At 41.2% G+C, this 19,889-nt stretch overlaps 2 protein-coding genes and 1 long non-coding RNA gene across 4 annotated transcripts in view; 1 reads left to right on the top strand and 2 right to left on the bottom strand.

Annotated features, from left to right (window-relative positions):
* LOC119023176 (sodium- and chloride-dependent taurine transporter-like) overlaps positions 1 to 2,586 on the bottom strand; it is a 21,495-nt gene extending 18,909 nt beyond the window's left edge. Inside the window, exon 1 of one of the 2 annotated variants that reach the window (XM_037104905.1) lies at positions 2,422 to 2,586. The gene's annotated coding sequence lies outside the window, so the exon portion shown is untranslated. Of the gene's footprint in view, positions 1 to 873; positions 1,003 to 2,421 lie in introns of those variants that run through there. The other variant, XM_037104907.1, reaches the window with a different exon arrangement.
* The window catches only part of LOC119023180, a 22,798-nt gene that overhangs the window by 995 nt on the left and 1,914 nt on the right, over positions 1 to 19,889 (top strand). Inside the window, exon 2 of the long non-coding RNA XR_005076193.1 lies at positions 12,156 to 12,260. This is a non-coding gene — a long non-coding RNA (uncharacterized LOC119023180). The remainder of the gene's footprint in view (positions 1 to 12,155; positions 12,261 to 19,889) is intronic.
* abtb1 (ankyrin repeat and BTB (POZ) domain containing 1) lies at positions 12,335 to 19,229 on the bottom strand. The gene is made up of 12 exons (XM_037104908.1): positions 19,174 to 19,229; positions 17,742 to 17,804; positions 17,598 to 17,653; positions 17,319 to 17,463; positions 17,033 to 17,192; positions 16,878 to 16,923; positions 15,534 to 15,650; positions 15,241 to 15,353; positions 15,041 to 15,139; positions 14,763 to 14,930; positions 14,299 to 14,499; positions 12,335 to 13,519 (listed from the first exon to the last, which is right to left on the bottom strand). Exons 1-12 carry the CDS (start codon positions 19,227 to 19,229, stop codon positions 13,313 to 13,315), a joined length of 1,431 nt encoding a protein of 476 aa, XP_036960803.1. The 3' UTR covers positions 12,335 to 13,312.

Here is a 19,889-nt window from a genome sequence, read left to right on the forward strand (position 1 = left end):
AGTGCACCATTAATCATGAATAAAGGCAACATCATACTGTCTGTACTGGATTTGTATTTTGCTGTATTCTGTTTTAAACTTCAAACTAAACTCAGTTGTCTTCTTGTTTTCTTGTCCTGTTTATCCTGTACACTTTGGTGTTGCGTTTGAGGAGTCTAGCACGAATCCAGGAAATTGCAGCGCTAGAAAGACGACCGAACACTTTTATCTCTCATTTTAGCAGCAAAACAATATTTATCTTGTGGTTATTGCTAAATTTCTAGCTACAATACATTTGATAACCTACAACAAATGCTTCTTTTATATATCATGACATCATCTCCCAGTAAAATGTTAAACCATTACCTGAGATTGCGAATATTTATAAACCACTCCTTATTTTGCCATGGGCGAACCCTTCACGGACCCCTGTTGCGAATTCCCAGTTTGGGAACTTTGTTTTTTTTGGCAGCTGCAGCTAAAAAAGGTACAGTGACCCCTAAGTTTTTTATCCTGCTGAGAGAGCGGATTGAGGTTATTAAAGGACACACGTCAGTCAGTCATACACTGCGTGGGGCGGCGACGGAAAAAGTAGGTTAAGTATGCGCCACTTAGCACGGATATAAGCTAGTAAACACCTTAGTTCATCAGAACTTCTTCAGCAGACCTTCCTCTTAAGGGTCAACACACATTCACTCAGTCACTCATCAGGTCAGTCATTCATTCATTCAGCGGGTGCGGACCCCGAAAGGGGACAATAGACACATTTCTCCCCCAAGCACGGAAACATCACGTGCGAAACTGGGGCCCGCCCGTCAGACCTCCAAATGCTGATCAAAGGAAAACATCTTATCAGCTATGAGCAGGAAACAGGATTATAAAGGACAAACTCACATTTTTATTGCTGTGGGTGAAACTCCGATCACGCGCAGTCATTTCACTGATGTTTGGACACGCTGGCCTGTGTACGGCAGCCTCAGAGTGCATGAACCTCGCCCCGGTTTCCTCACGATTTAAAGTTTCAAAAACGTAATTGTCTCTTGCATAATGCTGGAAATTTTTCTGAGACTCGTGAGGAGGAGCACAACGAAAGATGCATAAAACTGTCTTAAAACGTAAATAATTCCATAAATGCAAGAAAAGCAGGTGTACAAACACACATTAAAAGTTGCCCTCTGAGTATTTTTGGCCAGAACTGCTGAGGGGGTTATATTTTAACCCCGTGTTCGTTTGTTGGCAGGATTACACACACACACACACACACACACACACAAAAAAACCCAACTGCTGAATGGATTTCCACGAAACTCGGATGGAGGACGGGTCTCTCAGCCCAGAATAAACCCCATTCATTTTTAATATAGGAATTTTGAAATGCTTTCTTTAACATCGCGAGACGTGTTCTGACATTATTTTTGATTTAGGCGGTCTGATGGACCTGTGTGCTCTACTGAGGGCCACTCCAGTTTAGAACTGATTTTGCAGGAGGAATGAGGAGTGTTTTTAGAAGCTGTCTCTGTGGTCAGAGGTGCTCCGAGGAGGCGTCCTGCTGGGAGCAGCCAAGCGAAAACAGGCCATTTGTTGCATACCTCGATGTCACAGAAAGTTTCCCCGACCTTTGGCTTCAGACCTCGTCTCCTGAACAAAGACATCAAAAGGCGATATCTGATAGAAGCAACCTCCTCCAGATGGGAGGAGGGAGGGAGCGAGGATCATGCCCATCACAGAGAAAAAGCTCATTATATGCACATTGATATGCTCATCATAACCTAAACTTTGTCTTGTTTGATCAATCCTTAATATATATATATTTTTGCCTCTTTTCTCTTTGTGGGGAGGGGGGTTACACAAATAATATCAGGATAAGGTTCACCTGGAATCCCCTCCACCTCCACACACACACAGTGCACATGTGTTTTGTGTCGCTGGGGCGCGCCTGAACGCATCACCCCTAGATGAAAAAAAAGAAGAAGGAAAACAAAAAAAGAAAACCGTTCAAAGAGAGACGAGGAGCTGCGACTTATCAGCTCAGAAACACAGGAAACAGGGTTCCGTGGGTCTTTTTTTTCTAACCAAAACATCATTTTCTTAACTTGTTTTCACAGCACGCTTCTAATTTTCTATTTTTTTTTTAAACATTCTTTTATGGCTATGGAAATGATAAAACAGAGCATCACATGAGAGAGAAAGAGAGCAAGTGTGATGTGTTTATGTCAAAGAATACAGTGAATCGACACGCCTGCTGCCCAGCATCAAAACACGGCGATACATGACTTTCATATGAAACAACACATCAATTATCAATACTCTTTGAAAAAGGAGAAAGAAACAGTTTAACATCGGGTATCTGCTGCACATCCTCTATTACTCTATTATTTCCCCTTCTTAAAAAAACAATATTAACCTCATCTGATTTGTGCACAAGATGCCGGATCAGCCTACCTGTCCTTGTTTTTATTTATTTTTTCTCTCTCTCTCTCTCTCTCTGAGCAGCCTGTTGTTCCTCGTTTTTCTTTCGCCCGTCGAGTGACACAATTTGATCTATTTGTCTGCGAGAGTCATTGTTTTTTTTTCTTTTTTTCTACGAGCTGGTGCGCGTTTAATATCAGTTTGAGTGGAAAATCACCAGCTTCTCCATGCAACAACTTCTTAAAGCGACAGCCGCCCTCCGTCAGCCCGCCCGCCCCTCCACCTGACTCTGACTCCCCAGTTCACCGTCGAGAAAACAGGCTGAGATGAATCATTGCTGACTGGATCCTCTTAGTGCGTTTATGCTCGTTGATTTGCAGCCACTTTCGACGTTTTGCCAGCGACTCGCTGAGGAGCAGGCGGATCTGTTCAGTGTCACAAGTCTGATCTGCTGAAAGTCATCAGGCAGGTCAGGCATCACTTTCTGATGAGGGAGCTTCAGTGAGCAGTGACTGATGGCTCCAGTCATTGGTTATGAATAAAAAATCTTTTATCCACACCTCTCAAACATTAGGATATTCGAGTGTTTCTCTATTCTTTGACATATTTGAGTTTTTCCACGCCCACCTGGAAAAAAACGCAACACATTTCATTTATAGCTTCTTTATATGTGACTGATTTGAATTAGATAGCCTACGCATCAGCATTTTAGCACAGTCATTGTGAGCATGTTAGCGTGCATTTTTTCAAAGTCGAATCAAAGCAAAAAAAGAAAGCTTAAGTGTCCATTTGTTCCATTTTTTTGATGAAAGAAATGTAGACTCAGGTGTGTGAATGTGTGGAACACCTTCCATGATTTGTCCTGATTAAATCACATTCATAGCAGGTGACAGAGTGATAGCTAATGTGCTAGCCTACCATGAGCCCTTGAACATGGCATGTTAGTATCATCATGATAGCATGCTGACATTAGCATTTAGCTGACAGACTCACAGAGCTGCTAGCATGGCTGTTGACTCTTATTCCTATTCCTTATATGAAGAAATAACAATTTTTATTGTAAACTATTGCAGATATACATTTGAGTTAGCATGCTAACAAGTTAGCCCCAGGCTTGAAAACCTCTTTGTCTCAGTGGTCCACACTTCCTGTGCTACACACACCAACGCTCTGGCTTAGCTGATTTAGTTAGCTGAGCTAACAAGCTAATAGTAGCTACACTCATTAATATATACAGTAAGCAGCAGTTAGCTACTCTGGTAAAATGCTGCCCCTATTTGTTGGGAATATTAGTGCAACAGGTGGCCAAGGCTCACATGTCGCACATGTACATGAGTGGTAAAATGTAGTTTAACCAGTCGAAGTGAGCTTTCAAAACCTGGCAACCCAAAAGCCGCTCTCCTTAAAAGTTTAGATCTGATCTATAAGGCTTTACTAAATAAACATAAGACCTTAATGAAGCCAAAAGTTGCAACTCACTTTGAAGGCTACATATTATTGTCATGTTATGCTTAAATTCAAAATGTATTCATAAAAATCATAAATTGAATATCACAGCATATTTCACAAAGTATCTGAAGTGTGTCTATATGTACTCGTCTACTCTCATCCAGTGCAGCTAAATAAATGTTTTCTTATGTCTGAGACTTGTGTGTGCAGTTCAGCACCGGCTGAATGGTCTTAATCTGGACATTCAGCCATGCCAGACAGATGGCACAGACACGTGTTTGTATGCCATCCATTGCAGTCGAAGTGTCTGTCTAGGAGTATCGAGACAGGTGTCCGCTAATACACACCACGGTGTGTTAAGTAGATGTCCAGTCATGAGGGATATTTTACAGAAATTGTGACGAACTGTTTAGGGCAGTTACTGCCCCAAGATCAACCTTAACTTGGCTGTTGTTTCAGAAACAGGAAGTGAGTGCATGTTGACTAAAGTCCGGATGTTCCTTTTTTTTTTTATTCATTAATTTGTTATGCAATCTTATTAAAAATGCTCTCAAATCACATTACAGGGAAGAACACATTGTTCCTCCATTCCTTATTTTTATGCTGTGTTTGCTTTTATTTGCACATTTCCTCATTAGCCTTAGAAGCAACATCCCGTGTCAATCTTCTCAAGCAAATTGTATTTCAAAGCCACCGAGTCTCCTCGAGTTAGTGTTGGTCTCTCCCTGCAGAGAACAAAAGCTCAGTCAGCAGGACAACTGCTTTCTGATGCCTGAGGGCGAAATGGCCAGGAAACAGGAAAGTGGCTGAAAAAAGAAAAAAAAAACAAAAAACTGCAAGTTTGGACGGTGACTGTTTGTAACTCTGACAAAAACCAACCTTGAATCTAAAGTAGCTGAACAAACACAGGGGACAGAGAGCTTTATCTAACTTGTGTCAAGTCACAACAGCAGCCATGCTCACAGAGTAAACATCCTCAAAGGTTTGATAAAGGCATGTTTTTAACAGTTCATTGGGATCAGTGTCACTTTTTATGACTCTCATTATCACGTTTGCAGACTGTTTTGGGACCTTAGGAGTATAAGCTTGTGTATGACTTGTTATTCATATGAAGCTGTTCTTTGACAGGGTATCAATATTTTTTGTAGGTTTATTTGGACTTTGGTGCATTCAGTAAATTCAAGTTGTGTCTGTAATGTAATTATCTATCTTAGCCCATGTGCCTCACTGCTTTGTTACTTAAGTGAAATATGGTGATGGTTCGAGAAATGTTGCTGTGTTCCAGAGAGTCATTTTATTTGTTTAGTGTGAACCCCTTTCAATGCTTTGCTCTCACTCTAGTCCGGCTAGGTTGCTAATGTTTAGCCTGTTAGCCTACACAGATCATGCTGTTGGTTGTTTTCCAGATAGTACGATATGGTATGACATCAATAAAGTCAAAATAGGTGAGAATCTTTAATAGTTTTATGTTTCTATGCTAATTGCTAAAAGTTTGGACTGTTTTGACAGTTTTGGTGCTGGGTTTGCTTCTGTTTATGATTTATTTATTTCCACCCTTGATGCACGTAGGATAGGGCTGGCGCTAACACTTTTAGCTTAGCAGCTAAGCTACAATGAGGCTCTTGGATTTAAAAAACAGTTTGGGATCTGGGAGACTTGTGTTGGATGAGCTCTATAATGCCATTCAATGTTTGTTTTAGTCCCATCTGCTACAATTGTTCAGGAGAATGCTGCAACTCTGGTTTGCTGTGAAGCTCCGGAATCATTTTGTGGACCACGAAACTTCACGTGGCTTTTCCGTTTGGCATGAGGGTGTGCTACGACTGAATTTTCATTTTAGGGTGAACTTACCCTTGAAAACTGTTGCGTAAACCAAAAGATGGCACGACAACCTTTTCTCTAAAGATAAGAAAGACTTAACTGTCAACTTTTTTCCACAAGCGCAAGTGCTCTCTGCCTGCTAAAGACCTTTTAATCCCAAGGTCATGATTAGTCATCCTCGCCAGGACAGGAGCTCGCCCGATTGTTTACATTTGAGGAGTTCCTGTGCCAGAGGTTGTTGTTCGGGATGGATTTAGCCTGTCTTTTGTTAGAGGTCTGTCTAAGGACAGACCAGTCACATGGTAACGGTGTAATCCTGTCTCACATGCAGACGCTCTTTGGATCTATCTGCAGAGCTGGCCCGTGTTCTCCACTGGCAACCTTGTGACTCACCTCGGGCAGAGCATTACATTGCATTATACACAAACACACAAACAAGGTGGACACATGATGAAGGATAAAGGGAAGACTTGTGAAAAATAAACCCGCAAGTAAAATGACCCCGCGGCATGGGATGCATTGTTCCTGCTCCTGTGAGCTGCATGCTCATTGGCCGGATATTAACTCAGCATTCTCTTTGAGAAAGAGGGAGAGAGAGGGAGCCCACAGTCTCTGACAAAGCTGACTAATAAGACCACTGCTTGCTCGCTCGCTTGCTTGACTGTGTCCTGCTTGCTAATACTTCAAGGGAGCACGTAAGGCTTAATCCCATATTACCGTGGCTATGTTAAGTGTAAGCATCTGACTGTCACACACTTCCAAGAGAAGCCCCCACGCAGAGCCAGGAGATAAACAGAATTCCTGGTTGATAAGCTTGAGCCGCAATCAGTGTTTCTGAAACTTTATAGGCATCCTCAGAAAGCTGCCCGCATGTCACCACGGTGGTAATGTGGAGGGTTGGGGGAAGTGAGTGACCGGCAGCTGAACACGAAGCCCTCTCATTTCAAGACAATCCTTTAAAGAGATCGTCTTGGTGGGAATCTATCACTCAGTTAAGTGCGTGTGTAGTCTTTACAGCGCCGTCTCTTACATAATGGCTGGCCACTAGGACGACACTACAATGGCTCAGTTTCCTGAGTCTGTCTAATGAAATGTTAAGCGCAGGCGGTCTGCGATGTCGAACCAGGACTGAACCTACAGCAAACAGCCACCAAAATAATCAATCTATATTGTCATACAGTATTGTTTATTTCAGGCATGTTTGACCATGGAAAATGGTGTAAGATGGAGTGAAGGAGTTAGAGAGAGATATAGAGAGAGGAGCACAGCTTTTCAGGTCAGTCTCCAGCTAAGCATGGGCTTACCTCTCCCCCCCTCTCTTTTCTCTCTCTCTCTCTCTCTCTCTCTCTCCCTCCCTCTCTCTCTCTGCTGGTAATCCCCAACTAATAACAAATTAGGATAATGGCAGTGACAGCCACCGTGAGTTATGTCTTCCTTCACCTGTGAGAGCATATCAGTACTCAGGGACAAGGTCACAAGTGTGTGCCCAAACACTAAAGACTGCAGACCGTCTAATTGTTGAAGACAGACTTATGTCAATCATTTTTTTCATTTCAGTTTAGTTTTAGGCATTCTTGATCCAATTTGTGACCCCCCCCCCCCTCCCCCCCGAGTCTGAGTTTCTTTGCCTTTGTTGCGAAAACATCCCTCTCTCCTTTTTAATTTACTTTTCTTTCATGCTTCTTTCTCGATTATGAAATTGTAGAGTTAGTATAAGTTGAAGTAGAAGTAAAAGTTGTGCACTCAAATGATATGTTATTGTTCTTATTATTACTGAAACATCCATGTGCAAGCAGCATTTTGAATATGTAGTTTAATGCACGGCAATGCGTCCTATTTTATAAGGTCATCATAGCTTTTTACATAGCATCACATGACAGGGCATTTACTCAGTTTTAAAGGTACTTTAACCTTTATACTTCCAAGTATCAAAGTGTTGCAATACTAAGACATTCATGATCACCACGATATTACGAAAGGAGATTTTGATATTGTGTTAATAATTATAAGATCAATTGACTCATCCAGATAATGTTCAGCCTTGCACGCCTTTAGTTGTGAGTTCCTCTGGTCACCCACCTACCTCAGCATTTGATAGTAACTGTTCTTTTTATCAGTCAGTCACTGTAGGGGATACCAAATTTTCAACATAACGTTGCTTTAAAGCACATTTTGCTATAAGACTCCTGTGAGATTTTGAATACAGGGCTGGTAGTATTTACTTTATAGAAAATAAAGTTATATTTATAATTGTGCTTGCAACACAGCTCATGTTAACAGCTTCATGTTCAGCCACCTGCAGCCTTTTCCATCTGTTCCGAATGTAATGAATCCTACATGTGAGCCACATACACAGCAACATCAGCATGTTCCTGGAAAGATGGGCGGACAGATGGTAAGAATGACACAGCCCTGCATGATCTGGACACGCCATCCACTGTATATAGCACCTGATATATAGAATGCATTATACGGAAACTCTGACAGCTAAATGGAAGAAATCAGAAACACAAGTTTGAATGATGGAACAGAGAGATCATTTATGTAAAGGGAAAATAAAATCCTCAAAAAGAACAAGGAAAAAGAAAACAGTGAGACCAGAACCGGAACTCCCAACGCTGAGACGGATAATAATCTTTACTGTCAGGATGTGACAAGCAAAACAACAAAACCAAGCAGAAATGGAGCTGTTTCTCCATATGTCTGGTATATTTCTGCCCTTGCAGATTGTCGTGTGGAGGAGAGGCAGTGTCACGGAGATGTCTCAATGAGTCACGCAGAAACATGAGGCAAGAGCCAAGAGATTTGACCCTTTCCTGCCCTGGTCAAGCTTCTTTTTCTTCTTCTATTTTTTTTTTAAGGAAAAACACATGGAAATCATCAGGGCATAATAAGGCTTTTAAAGGACGGTGCTGGACACGTGACAAGAAAATACAGCATGAGTCATAACTTTGACAGAGAAAAGATAAAATGCAACTGTTTTGGTAAAGTCACTGTGTTCTGTAAAAGAGGCTGCAACTAAAAGATGGCAAACTGAACGCATGCCAGCATGTTTAGATCCATTTTAAGAAGGACACGATCATTCGAATCGCTGTCACAAGTGTAAAGAAGAAAAGGGGGGTAATGGATGAGCTGAAGCGTTCCTCATAAACACCATGGGTCACATTGGATTATTTGGTGTCATTGGTGTGAGAACATCGAGGACGTGTGAATTTCATGCTCTTTTTACATGTGACTCGTTTAATTCATGCCAGCTGAATATGATAGTATTAAAAACAATGCCAGTAATGTTAGGCCTTTTTTTATCATGAGTTATTATAGGGCTTTGCTTGTAGACAAGAAAATAGCATCACAAAGGGCAAAGGGACAATCTGATTAATTGCTTGACAGGCAGCAAAGAGGTTTTTTTTTTTTCTTGTTTGCCACAGAGCCAAGATCCAAATAGATTTAGTCATGTTCACGGACAACAAAAGAGTTGTGCAATCACAGTGGGCAAACACGAGTGAACAGTATGATGTTGGCACAAGATGAAAAGTCAGGATAATTTAATAATAATAAATCATCCTAAGGAGCATATGATAATACAAATAGTGATTCTTATGGTGGTGCATGGAAAAAAAACAAATCGGTGCTACAGAATTGAGTAGATAACAAGATCTGATGAGTAAAAACTTGGGTTTGTTTGTTGCACTAGAGGTGAGACGAGGGATCAGCACAGTCACTCAGGTTGATCCTCTGGGCATCCTGATATCAACACCAAATTAATGCTAATCTACAGAAGAGTTATAGAAGTATTACATTTCATATCAAAAGATTGCAGGTTATGATTCATCCTCTGGAGATATTGAGTGTGTGTTCAACATTTAACAAGTTGAAGAATGTAAGTACATATTGGTTGGTACAATTTATTGCTATTCTATAAACAAGAGATTTAAAAAATTAAGCAATGATCGAGTCTTTGAGTCCTGCTACATCTATTTTTGTCAATGGAGTGTTGAGGATGAGTTCAGGAGTCTCACTGCCTGAGAAATGAAGCTGCGCAGTTGTCTGGTGCTGCGGCAGCAGACACTTCTGTATCATTGGCCAGAAGGCAGCAGGTTGAACAGACTGTGGCTGGGTTGGGTTGTCATCTTATCCTTTGGGCTCTGTGCAGACATCTTACTTCACTGATGTTGCTGATGCTCTGTGGATGGTACCAATGGTGTCCTGGGCACTGTAGAACCTTCACCAAAACATTAAACATAGTAAGTATTGCCATTTAGATGTTTCAGTGTGGAAATTTGACCCATTACATTTTTTATCTTAATTTGTCAGTAGTTAAAGGTGACATTGATACGTTCGACAACTAAATATGGCTCTACAGCTTCCCCCTTCCACTGAGCTAAGGTCAAAACGCCGTAGTTGTTCGAATCATTTGCCTCCTCAAGTAGTTGCCAGTTTTGTTGCACTAGCTAATGTTGCTAATGCTAGCTAGCAAGCAATAACATTGGTAACGCCGCTAGCAAATGTTAACGTTGCTATCAGTAGATAGCTGTGGTTAACGTTGCTAACACTAGCTAACAAAAACCTTGCAAATCATAACTAACAGTGTTGCTAATGTTATGGTGGTGCAGTCTGCTGGGTGCTTACTGTAGAACTCACCATTACCTAACCCTTAAAAAATAAAATCTGCAAACATCCAACTACCAGTGGCTACTGTTGATCGCTAACGATACACCGATACCGTTATATCAGCAACTTTATATTATTTGCTCGCAAACCAAAAACAACTGTCAGAATTCTTATGTGGAAATAAACAAAACAATCATTTTGGACACAACAACCCTTTTTAAATTATTGATTCAGATCAATCAGTTTACTGATTCAAGTGTAAGAGATCATTTCATTCTGCACCTATCTACAAGCTCTGGTTATGCATTACAGATTTGTCTAAATAAAAATGTTATCAATTTGACCTTTAATTCTGGAATGTGGTGGATTGGCCGACATAGCCACAGCTAAAAAAGCCTTAGAGTAAACTGACCTTTTAAAGTCAAATTTAGCTGACAAAGTCCTCCTTTCAACTCGATCCAGCGTTCACGGTTTATTCGCTCTGTCCCCGCTTTGACTTGGGGCCGGTGTGAAGGTGTACAGACACTGAATGGGATCCAACCGAGGCACCAAGCTGCCATCACAGAAAGGCTGGTTTGACTTGTAAACACGGTCTCCATGGAAATTACACAATGAAAAATATAAGTTGTTCCTGTACAGAGGATTAATATCTGTTTGACCACGCTGTGTACCGTCCGTCTGAAACCCAATAAACTGGACTTTCCCACCCAAGACCAAAACCACGCCGAGTTGCTTAGCACCGACTACAAAACATTTGCAAAGGAAGCTTGCTGGGGTAATAACTAATTGTGGTGTTTACTCTTGTCTCTTTCAACATGTAAGCCTTCAACAGACTGGGCTGAAAGCCAAGGGTTTTGTTGTCTGAGGGATGGCCTCTGTGTTTTTCGGCTGAACTGCACTTTAATGTGTCCCAACAGCGGGCCTGCTCCACAGTCCACTCCCTGTTGGGACGTGGACTTACCCAGTGTGCCGAACCTCAGGGCTCCATTTAGGTGGTGCACAGCTTTGCCTGAGACTCTTTGAAATGAGAGTGATGGAGGCCACAGGGACACCAATTATAAACCACAGCACAAGTGCACTGACACACACATCTAAACATGTAACAGTACCTCACTATTTACTGCCCGTCTCCACACCTTTGTGGACTTGCGATGAATGAGAGATTTGAAAAATGGACAACTATCAAGCAGCCCCATTCAGAGGGCGTTCCCAGTTATCCAGAGACCGGGGTGACTGATTTATTTGTTCCCCACAATGCATGAAGAGGTGTGTCACTTCTAACAAACTGCCATTCTGTGTGATGAAAGGCAACTCACCATTACCACCGTCATGATAAACTGAGAAATGGCGCCATCTGTAGGCTCCATCATACAATTAATGGGGGGTGTTCCTCAGACTCACAACTGAATGTTTTTAAAGAACCAACTAATGGAACAGATGGAAGTAAACCTTACATTTTTATGGTTTCATTCCACTAATTCCGCAGAAATAATTAACTGGAAACTTGCACAGTCACCCACAGCTGTGTATGACTTTCTCAGGTGTGTTCTGAAAGTAAAATGGTGCTTAAAAAAAAAAGAAAGAACAGTCATCAGCCATGCAAGCAGCCAACTATGACAATGCTAACAAGCCATAGTCTAGCTGTTGGTTCACCACTAAGCACCTTATTCAAGCACATTATGATATTTGCTTATTAACACAGTAAACTGTATATTCATCACTTTACATTAATGTGTGTTTTCAGACTTTCATTAATGGATTGACACAAGTTATGACTTGACTGGACTCCACTTTGATGTCAAAAGGATCATCAGAGTCATCATAAATCATGCAGACATTCAGAACCATCACTGTCTGTACTAACTATTTTGGTAATCCATCTACAGGTTGGAGTATTTCAGTCTGGACCAAAGTGGTGGATGGACCCACAGGCTCACTTTGCCATCCCTAGAACCTTGCTGCTATCCAAAAATGACATGACGAATTATTAAGTAAGTAAAAACAAGTCAATTTCATGAATACAGTCAAAGTTAATGAGATATGTTGAATAAGACACCACCCATGCTTGCAATACCACATTTAATTGCTGATAACAAAAGCAGTAATATATCTACTTTTCATAACAGCAGGTTGAGACTGAGCAATGGGAGATATTCTGCAATAAATTAAAACAAATTTCTTCATTGATGGTAGATTTTACATGCAAACAATTTTGAAACAGCTTTACTTTCTTGTGCACACAAGGCAAGGTTTGCTGTCTTAGAAGGCAGCACAAGATATATCCTTTTCCATTTCAAGTTTAAACAAAGGACAGGAATAAGGTACGTTAGAGGCCAGTAAGTGTTCACAATAGAGGAATGTTATGGGTCGAAGAGCAAGCAGAAGTATTGCCACTATATCCAGCACAGAATTTGCATGCTGCTGTACATGAAATATGCTGTAAAATTATAATTTCACTTCGAATAAGAAGTTAGAGGTTCAAAATATTCTCTATTCTTTATTGAGATGAAGAAGCATGATGTGCTGTTCGTCTTTTTAGGCATAGTTTTCAAGTGTGTGTCAGTGTAACAAGTATGGCAAGTACTTGTTTAGCTTTGTTTGAGCATAAAAATAAAATGTCATGGAGGGCTGGTGCTTATTGGGCAAAAGTACATTTAAAAGAGCCAAATCATCAGGTAGTCTAAAATCTACCAGCTATAAATAATTCCGAAGGTGAATGTGCGCAATTGAGCTATATTCTGTTGTAAGTACATAATCCACGATCCACAACCTTCATTGCCAATATCTTTCAGCGAATCTCATACAAATAAACTTTCAAGAGACAACATAAACAGCTTCCACTGAAAACGTCCCTGTAACAAAAGGGCATCCTTTGAAAATATATATTCCTTATATCATACTGTTAATAAAACCTACAAACATACAGAGACATATGTTTTCTAACCACAGACTTTTGCACCACGTCCCCTCCTGAAGCATCCACCTTAAAAAACCTCAAACTCCGCAGCAGCTGCAGCCACAAACCACACTCCCTGCCGGCCCCTCAGCAATCAAGATTAATGCTGGAGAGCAGCTCCTCCAGGGCCTCCAGCTTCTGATTGGCCTCCCCAATGGCGCTGTAGGTCTGCACGTTGCTGGCGATGTGGTAGCGGATGTCGTCCACCAGAGGGACGGAGTCTGTCGTGTGTCGCTGCTCCACCATCTGAGCATCCTCTTTGATGATCTCGGCAAACTCGGCCTGCTCCACTAGCTGCGTCAGACAGGTAACACAGGTGTGAAATTTATCCTGAGGGGCAACTGACAGTAGCAGACCAGAACATTCACAATGTCAGCACAAGACACATAACGTCAAATTATTATATAACCTCAGAGGTCTGGCTTACTGTTACCTTTGGTATAATGGTAGTGATAGACGTACTTCGGTGGCAAACTTCTTGTGACTTGTGTATTTTTACTTTTTTTTGGCTCTTTATGCTGTGAAACACTTTTATTATTAATCTGGTTTTGATGTTTTATGAGTTGTGATGCAGTTACACATGACTTTAAACCAACAGCAGACATTTCATTAACTAGTTCATAACCAGTGAGCTCAGTTTATGTTTTTTCTTAGAATCTAGACCCATCTACTGGTGCTTTTCCATACACATGTGCAGGCTGCACATGACTCGATTTGACTATCAAATGCTGTTAACAAAGCTCTGCTTATTTGGTTGTAAACACGTTTTGTTTCTGATACATTTTTCACAGTATAAGTCTCCTGTTGTTATAGTTATATCAAGGCTTTAATATGAAGCAGCAAAACCAGGAAATGTGTGGTTTTCACCAGCATAAACTTGACAGCAAAAACAGTAAAGTTAAGTGGATTTCTGAAAGTATAAATGGGAACCTTAAAAAAAAGAAGCTACAAATGCTAAGCTACAAAATTACAGGGAGCTGGGAGCACAGAGAGATGATTTGCTTTGGCCCCGATACTCTCTTGTTATCTAGACACAATAAACCCGCCATCTACTGAGAGACACGGACACTCACCCGATCAATTATCTTGGCCATGAACTCAGCGCAGTGATCCTCCAGCCGAGAGAGACGGAAAAGCTTTGCGGTCTTCCACATGAGCAGAACGTTGTCCTGACATATAGCCTTAGCGAGCGTCTTCCCACAGAGGCGCTTCAGCCCCGGCAGCAGATACATGTCGGCCACGCACAGCAAGTCATACACGTTCTCTGTTGTTGGCTGGACATAAAGAGAAAATCCAGTCAGCTGTCGGACAATAGTGACAAGCATTCACGTTACATCATTATTATTATTAAAGGGGTTTTCATGTGCCCTGTGGTCCCCTTAACCTCAAAATGAAACAAGTTCACTACAAATAAACTTGCTTAGATCTTTGATAATGTTGTACCAAAAAAAGTCACCATGCTAATGGAAATAATTTGGGCAATTGTCCTATTCAAAACAGTTACTTTGCACTACTCAAGTTTAATTGGTGCACTCACCTCTGTGTAATCGGTGTATATGTAATACATGATGTGGATAAATATGTCATGGGAAATGTTGTGTAAAGTAATGACTGGGGTGCTGGGCTGGGAATGCAGCAGCTCTCCTTCACTGAAGTGGTCCTCCAGTAAGGCTTTAAAATAATCACTGCGTCCACAGAAAAATGCCTGGGGGCACAAACAAACACACAGTAAAGCTCCGATACTCATTTTAGTGACAGGATGGGTGGGGTTGGTGCTATGATGGAGGAATGCTGGGTGAGCTTTGTAATTCGCACCTTATGACACAAGAAATCATAACCATCGACCCTGAAGCAGATGTCAGGATAGGTGGGGAAGCGGTCGACTCTGTTAAAGGGAAGTTCACCAAATCCAACCTTGGGAGAATTAAAGGAAAAATGTCAACATGGGCTTATATACACTGCTACTGGAACAGCTATAGTGATAGTTTAATCTCTTTGATTTTTCATGTCCTTACTCTTAGTTCAGTGGGAAGTGCACAGTCTGCTAACTGAGCCATTTCCTCCTGAAGTTGACAGGTGTGAGGCTCCAGGCTGAGAACCTTCACACAGATTCCTGGCTTGTTGGACACTGGAATGAGGTAATTAAAAAAATAAATAAATAAAAAACAGACAGACAGAAAAGAAAAGAAAAAGTCAAACAAAGCTCCAGAAAAAAAAGGCCAAGAGTTTAGTGAGACTGGTTGACAAGTTGTGTCTATTAAATAACATGTATGAGAAGTGTAGATGTGAACCAAGAATGCTGTCTTACCATATTCATACACCTGTTTGCATTTATTCTCCAGCGCCTCCATGAGATCTGCCATTTTGCACTGTTTAGCTAGTCGTCTTGAGTCCTCCACAAGGCTTATATCAATATCCATTCGTCCTGTATAAAAATGAAAACAGAACAGTAAATACACATACAGTAGACCAGTATAAGCATGGTTGTCTGTATGCTATGAAAAAATATCACATGACTGCACATGTCAGAAGCAGAGCCCCATTTATCCCTGTGAAAGCTGCTTAAATGACACATGAATATAGATTTATAATAGAAACAGATAGTGAACACAGACATGGCGCCTGTCTGGTCAGTCCAACGGCAATTTCTCGCCTGTTGGCTTCGGCCACAAGTTCCTGTGAGGCCCAGACACTCAACATTGTCATGACGCCACAGACTTTTTTAATCCCTTTCCTCGGCTCTGAGGCGGTTTTACAGATATGCAACCTCAACTGATCAAAAGCAGATAAAGGAACTAAGTCACAGTTGACATTGTTTGCAGTTTGCGGTGTTGGGGCATCAGTTAAAAAGACCTGTTTTTTTTAAAAGGGGGAAAATGCTTTTTGGGCCACAGGGACCTCCAGCTGAGCTCTCAACTAACTTGAATGGAGATAAACTTATTCTAGACTTTCCAAATGCTATCAGTCCAACTGGATTAAATCATCATGAGTCATTTTATGCGGGTTGTGACGCGACAAAAAAATGTATCCACCACTTAACATCTGCTTCCTTCACACTGTAAGATTATGGGCAAAGTCTTTTTGGGTCACAGATTGGCCACTATGTCCAATTGGCTTCAAAGCCCAGCACACTTCCAAGGGGCCTGGTTAAGGCAAGTGAGCATTCCTCAGTAAAAGCTTTATTTTTTCTTAAAACCTCCCATTCAATTAGTTGCTTGCTGAGGTATTTTCCTCGCTTCATATTGGCTATGAAGAGTTCCCCTCCTCCAATGAAGGTGAAGGATGGATGAAAATCAAGAGTCATGAATAAATGCATTCTGAAGTTCGTCTTCTCTTAACGTGATGCTCCAGCAATCCAGTTTGACGTAATCTAATTATGATGGGAAGATACAGAGTTATAATATTTAATGCAAAAATGTTTCCATGCCGAGCTGCAGTGGAGGGATGGAAACAAATAGTAGGGATTTGGTACAAAAAAACTTTGGATGGATACATTTTGTTTAAACTGGAATGTATCTCGCAAAGAAAAAGGAAAAGTTGATTTTTGTCAGCATCTCTTACATAAGGATGGGATCTCTTTACAGCCAGTATGAACAGGAGGCATAATTATAGCAAGAAAGGAGGAATATATACAGTTCTAATACACACCCACCTGTGTAGAAATATTGTAGGATGGCTCCAAAGGCTGCAGGGTTCACCTGAAATCATTACCACTGTTATTCATACCAGTATAAACACCTATGCCTGTATTTTTGTCCATCAAACAGCAACACAAAATCAGTTAACTGCAATACATGGTTTGTTTACCAGAGGGTGTTTGAGGGTGATCAGGTTCTTCCCTTTCCATTTGCTCTCAAACATGTTGGTGAAGTACTCCGAGCGTGCACTGAGAACACATCGGTGGGCCGTGAACATTTGCCCGTGGACCAGGAACTTGACGTCACTGTGTTGACCCTGCTCCAACAACCTGAAGCGCGTAGACACAAATGACTGGATTGGATGAAGGCACGCAGGCTTACGCGCAAACTGTAAAAATGCCATACTGTGCTCATTTGCTGCTACTAAAACTACTGTATAAAGGAATGACCCTCACATGTGCAGGAAGTAGTTAAAATCATCCCGCTGCATCGCACGGACGCTGACACACTTATAGTCTTTGAGCAGGCGCCTCACGGAGTCGCTCAGACAGCCGTACATGCACCTCTCACCATCGAACGTGTTGGCTTCACACTTGGCACCTGACACATTTTTTTAAAAAAGAGTCTGCAATTACACTACAGAACATTTCAGTGCCACTGTAATGACATCACACAGGTCAAACATGTATTATGCTTGCATTACTTCCAGCCAGCCAGTAAAATGGTCACCTTACCACTCCCCAACAGGTACTGGACCACCTCCTCATGGCCACAGAGACATGCGTAATACCTGAAACAAAAGACACAACACAACGCTCACTTATTAAGCTGATGCCGTGTTAGCATAGGAGTGGACTGCTTGACTGATTTGTACTTACAACGGGGTGCTGTCCCATTTATCTCTTACATTGAGGTCCACATCTCTTTGTTCAACAAGGTATCTTAGAGGGGAAAGAAAACAAGTGAGTGGTTACAGTGCTGTGGTGGAACTGATTTGTTCAAAACAACATCTATAGCTTTATTTTCTAATTCAGATTCTACCTGAAGGAGATGTATGTACAGTGCTGACTGATTTTTAAATGTATATAAATGTTGTGGGTTTTTTTAAATAACGTATGTTTATTTTTTTTAACATATATGTATGTGACATTTAATGTGTATTATATTGTATGTGTTGTATTCAAAGTGTAGACCCCTGGAAGATTAGCTATTTGCTGTGGCATCTGCTAATGGGGGTTCCTACACATAAACAGATACATTTTATATTATCTGATGTTGAAAAGCAGCAAATCCTCACATTTAAAGGGGCTATTTACAATCTTAGATCAGTAATTCAAACTCAGAATTGTAATATTTACAATATTAATGAGGTAATAATAATAATATCAACACAGAAATATTGGTTTATTTTCCATAAGTGAATAAACAAGCTGTTCTCAGAAGAAAACAAGGCTCTCCAGAACACTGCTGGGGGGCAGAAAAGTGGCAGGGTCCGCCACACATAAACAAAGTGAAACAGTATGAAAGACTGTCGTCTTCTAAGGTCAGTTGGTTTATTCACTCATGAAAACAAAGAGTGTGTGTTTACTTAGTCTTTTTTGAGGGCAATCTTTCTCTTCTGATTAAAACTACTTCTTAAGAAAATATTTTGGCTATACATGTTTCTTTCAATCAACTAGACGATTAATCGACTTGCAGCTCTACTGATGCTGAGACTAATATTGCAACGTTTCCACCAGGACAACATTAACTGCAACACTTTTTAACTGATTCGATTTGATATATGACATTTTTGTCATATCCTGCAGTGCAGCGAAATTGTACACTGCAATATGGGACTGATTTAAGCTAGTCTACAATTACAGCCCTTTCGTAAACAGCAGGAAAGAACTTGTCTGTCCCACAGCAGAGGACAAGTCATACAGCAGCAAACACATATCATCATGTTAAGCATCCGACACTGGCGGGACTTTAGTTATTTTATCGACGTTGCATCTGGAAACTGAGCAGCTGACTTACATGTTAGCTAAAGTTACCTGCTGGCTCATCAAAGCTAATGTTAGCAACCCTGCCTTCCGTGTTTACCTCCCATCTATTTACCAAAACAATGCGGCTAAATGTGGGTTAATCTCCTAGACAGCCGTCAAGAGCAGGTCGAATACATAATTTTAGGCTGATGTTTTCACATTACTGAGCAAAGCAGGACTTGACAACATTGCTGTAGCCATGTAAAGCGAGTTAAATTAGCTGTAAGAAGCACACAGGCAGAGACAACCAAACCAAAACAACATCAGCTAAGCCGTTCGCTACCTGACTCTACAGATGTCGCCCTTCTTGCAACTAGAAAACAAGTCGTGCACGTCCATGATCCCCGCGGTGTTTTCGGTCCTCTGTAATGCATTGAGACGGCCTGTCTGCCGGACAGGTGGACGATGGTGCGGCGAAGCTTCAGAGTTTGCTCGGTGGAAGTGAGAAGTTCGTCTTTTTGCTGGCACACCCTCGTCTCTTGCACAATTGTTGACAGGCTCGGTCGAGTCTTCACTGTTTTGGTCGAAGAGGTCCGGCGGTCACGTGACTAGATTATGTCTGCTTCACTGTGCGCGCAGACTGTCGGTAAACTGACGACGCTTCACAAAGACGGCGGACGTTCATCGTTCTCATCCAACAAAAAGTTATTGGCATCAAATGACATGAACCGTACCAAAATATGTTTAATAAGGCGAATTAGTTGTCGTTTCACACAGCAGGGATGCCATTTGCAGGGGTAGCAACTCATGTGAACGGCTATAGGCTTAGAAATTCTGAGCTCACATGAATGCAACATACGTCACAGCGCTGTATCGACCTCAAACGTGTCACCAGCTGTTTACTACGATAAACTGCATCAAAAAACCTTATCTGTCATTACTGTTTGAATTATTTCTATTTTGCTTCCATCAAAATGTACAAATAATACGGAATAACAACATATTTAATTCCGTATGTAATGTATTTAATTGACGTATGTAAAAAATGCTTTACACATT

The sequence above is a fragment of the Acanthopagrus latus genome, chromosome 7 (assembly GCF_904848185.1).
Source record: "Acanthopagrus latus isolate v.2019 chromosome 7, fAcaLat1.1, whole genome shotgun sequence".
NCBI classification, from domain to species: Eukaryota; Metazoa; Chordata; class Actinopteri; order Spariformes; family Sparidae; genus Acanthopagrus; species Acanthopagrus latus.

Coding starts and splice junctions, on each gene's coding strand:
- abtb1 (XM_037104908.1), bottom strand. CDS start 19,229: ATGGACGTGCACGACTTGTTTTCTAGTTGCAAGAAGGGCGACATCTGT. Junction 17,805..19,173: donor GGCGACATCTGTAGAGTCAG/GTAGCGAACGGC, acceptor TTCCCCTCTAAG/ATACCTTGTTGAACAAAGAG. Junction 17,193..17,318: donor TTTAACTACTTCCTGCACAT/GTGAGGGTCATT, acceptor TACGCGCTTCAG/GTTGTTGGAGCAGGGTCAAC.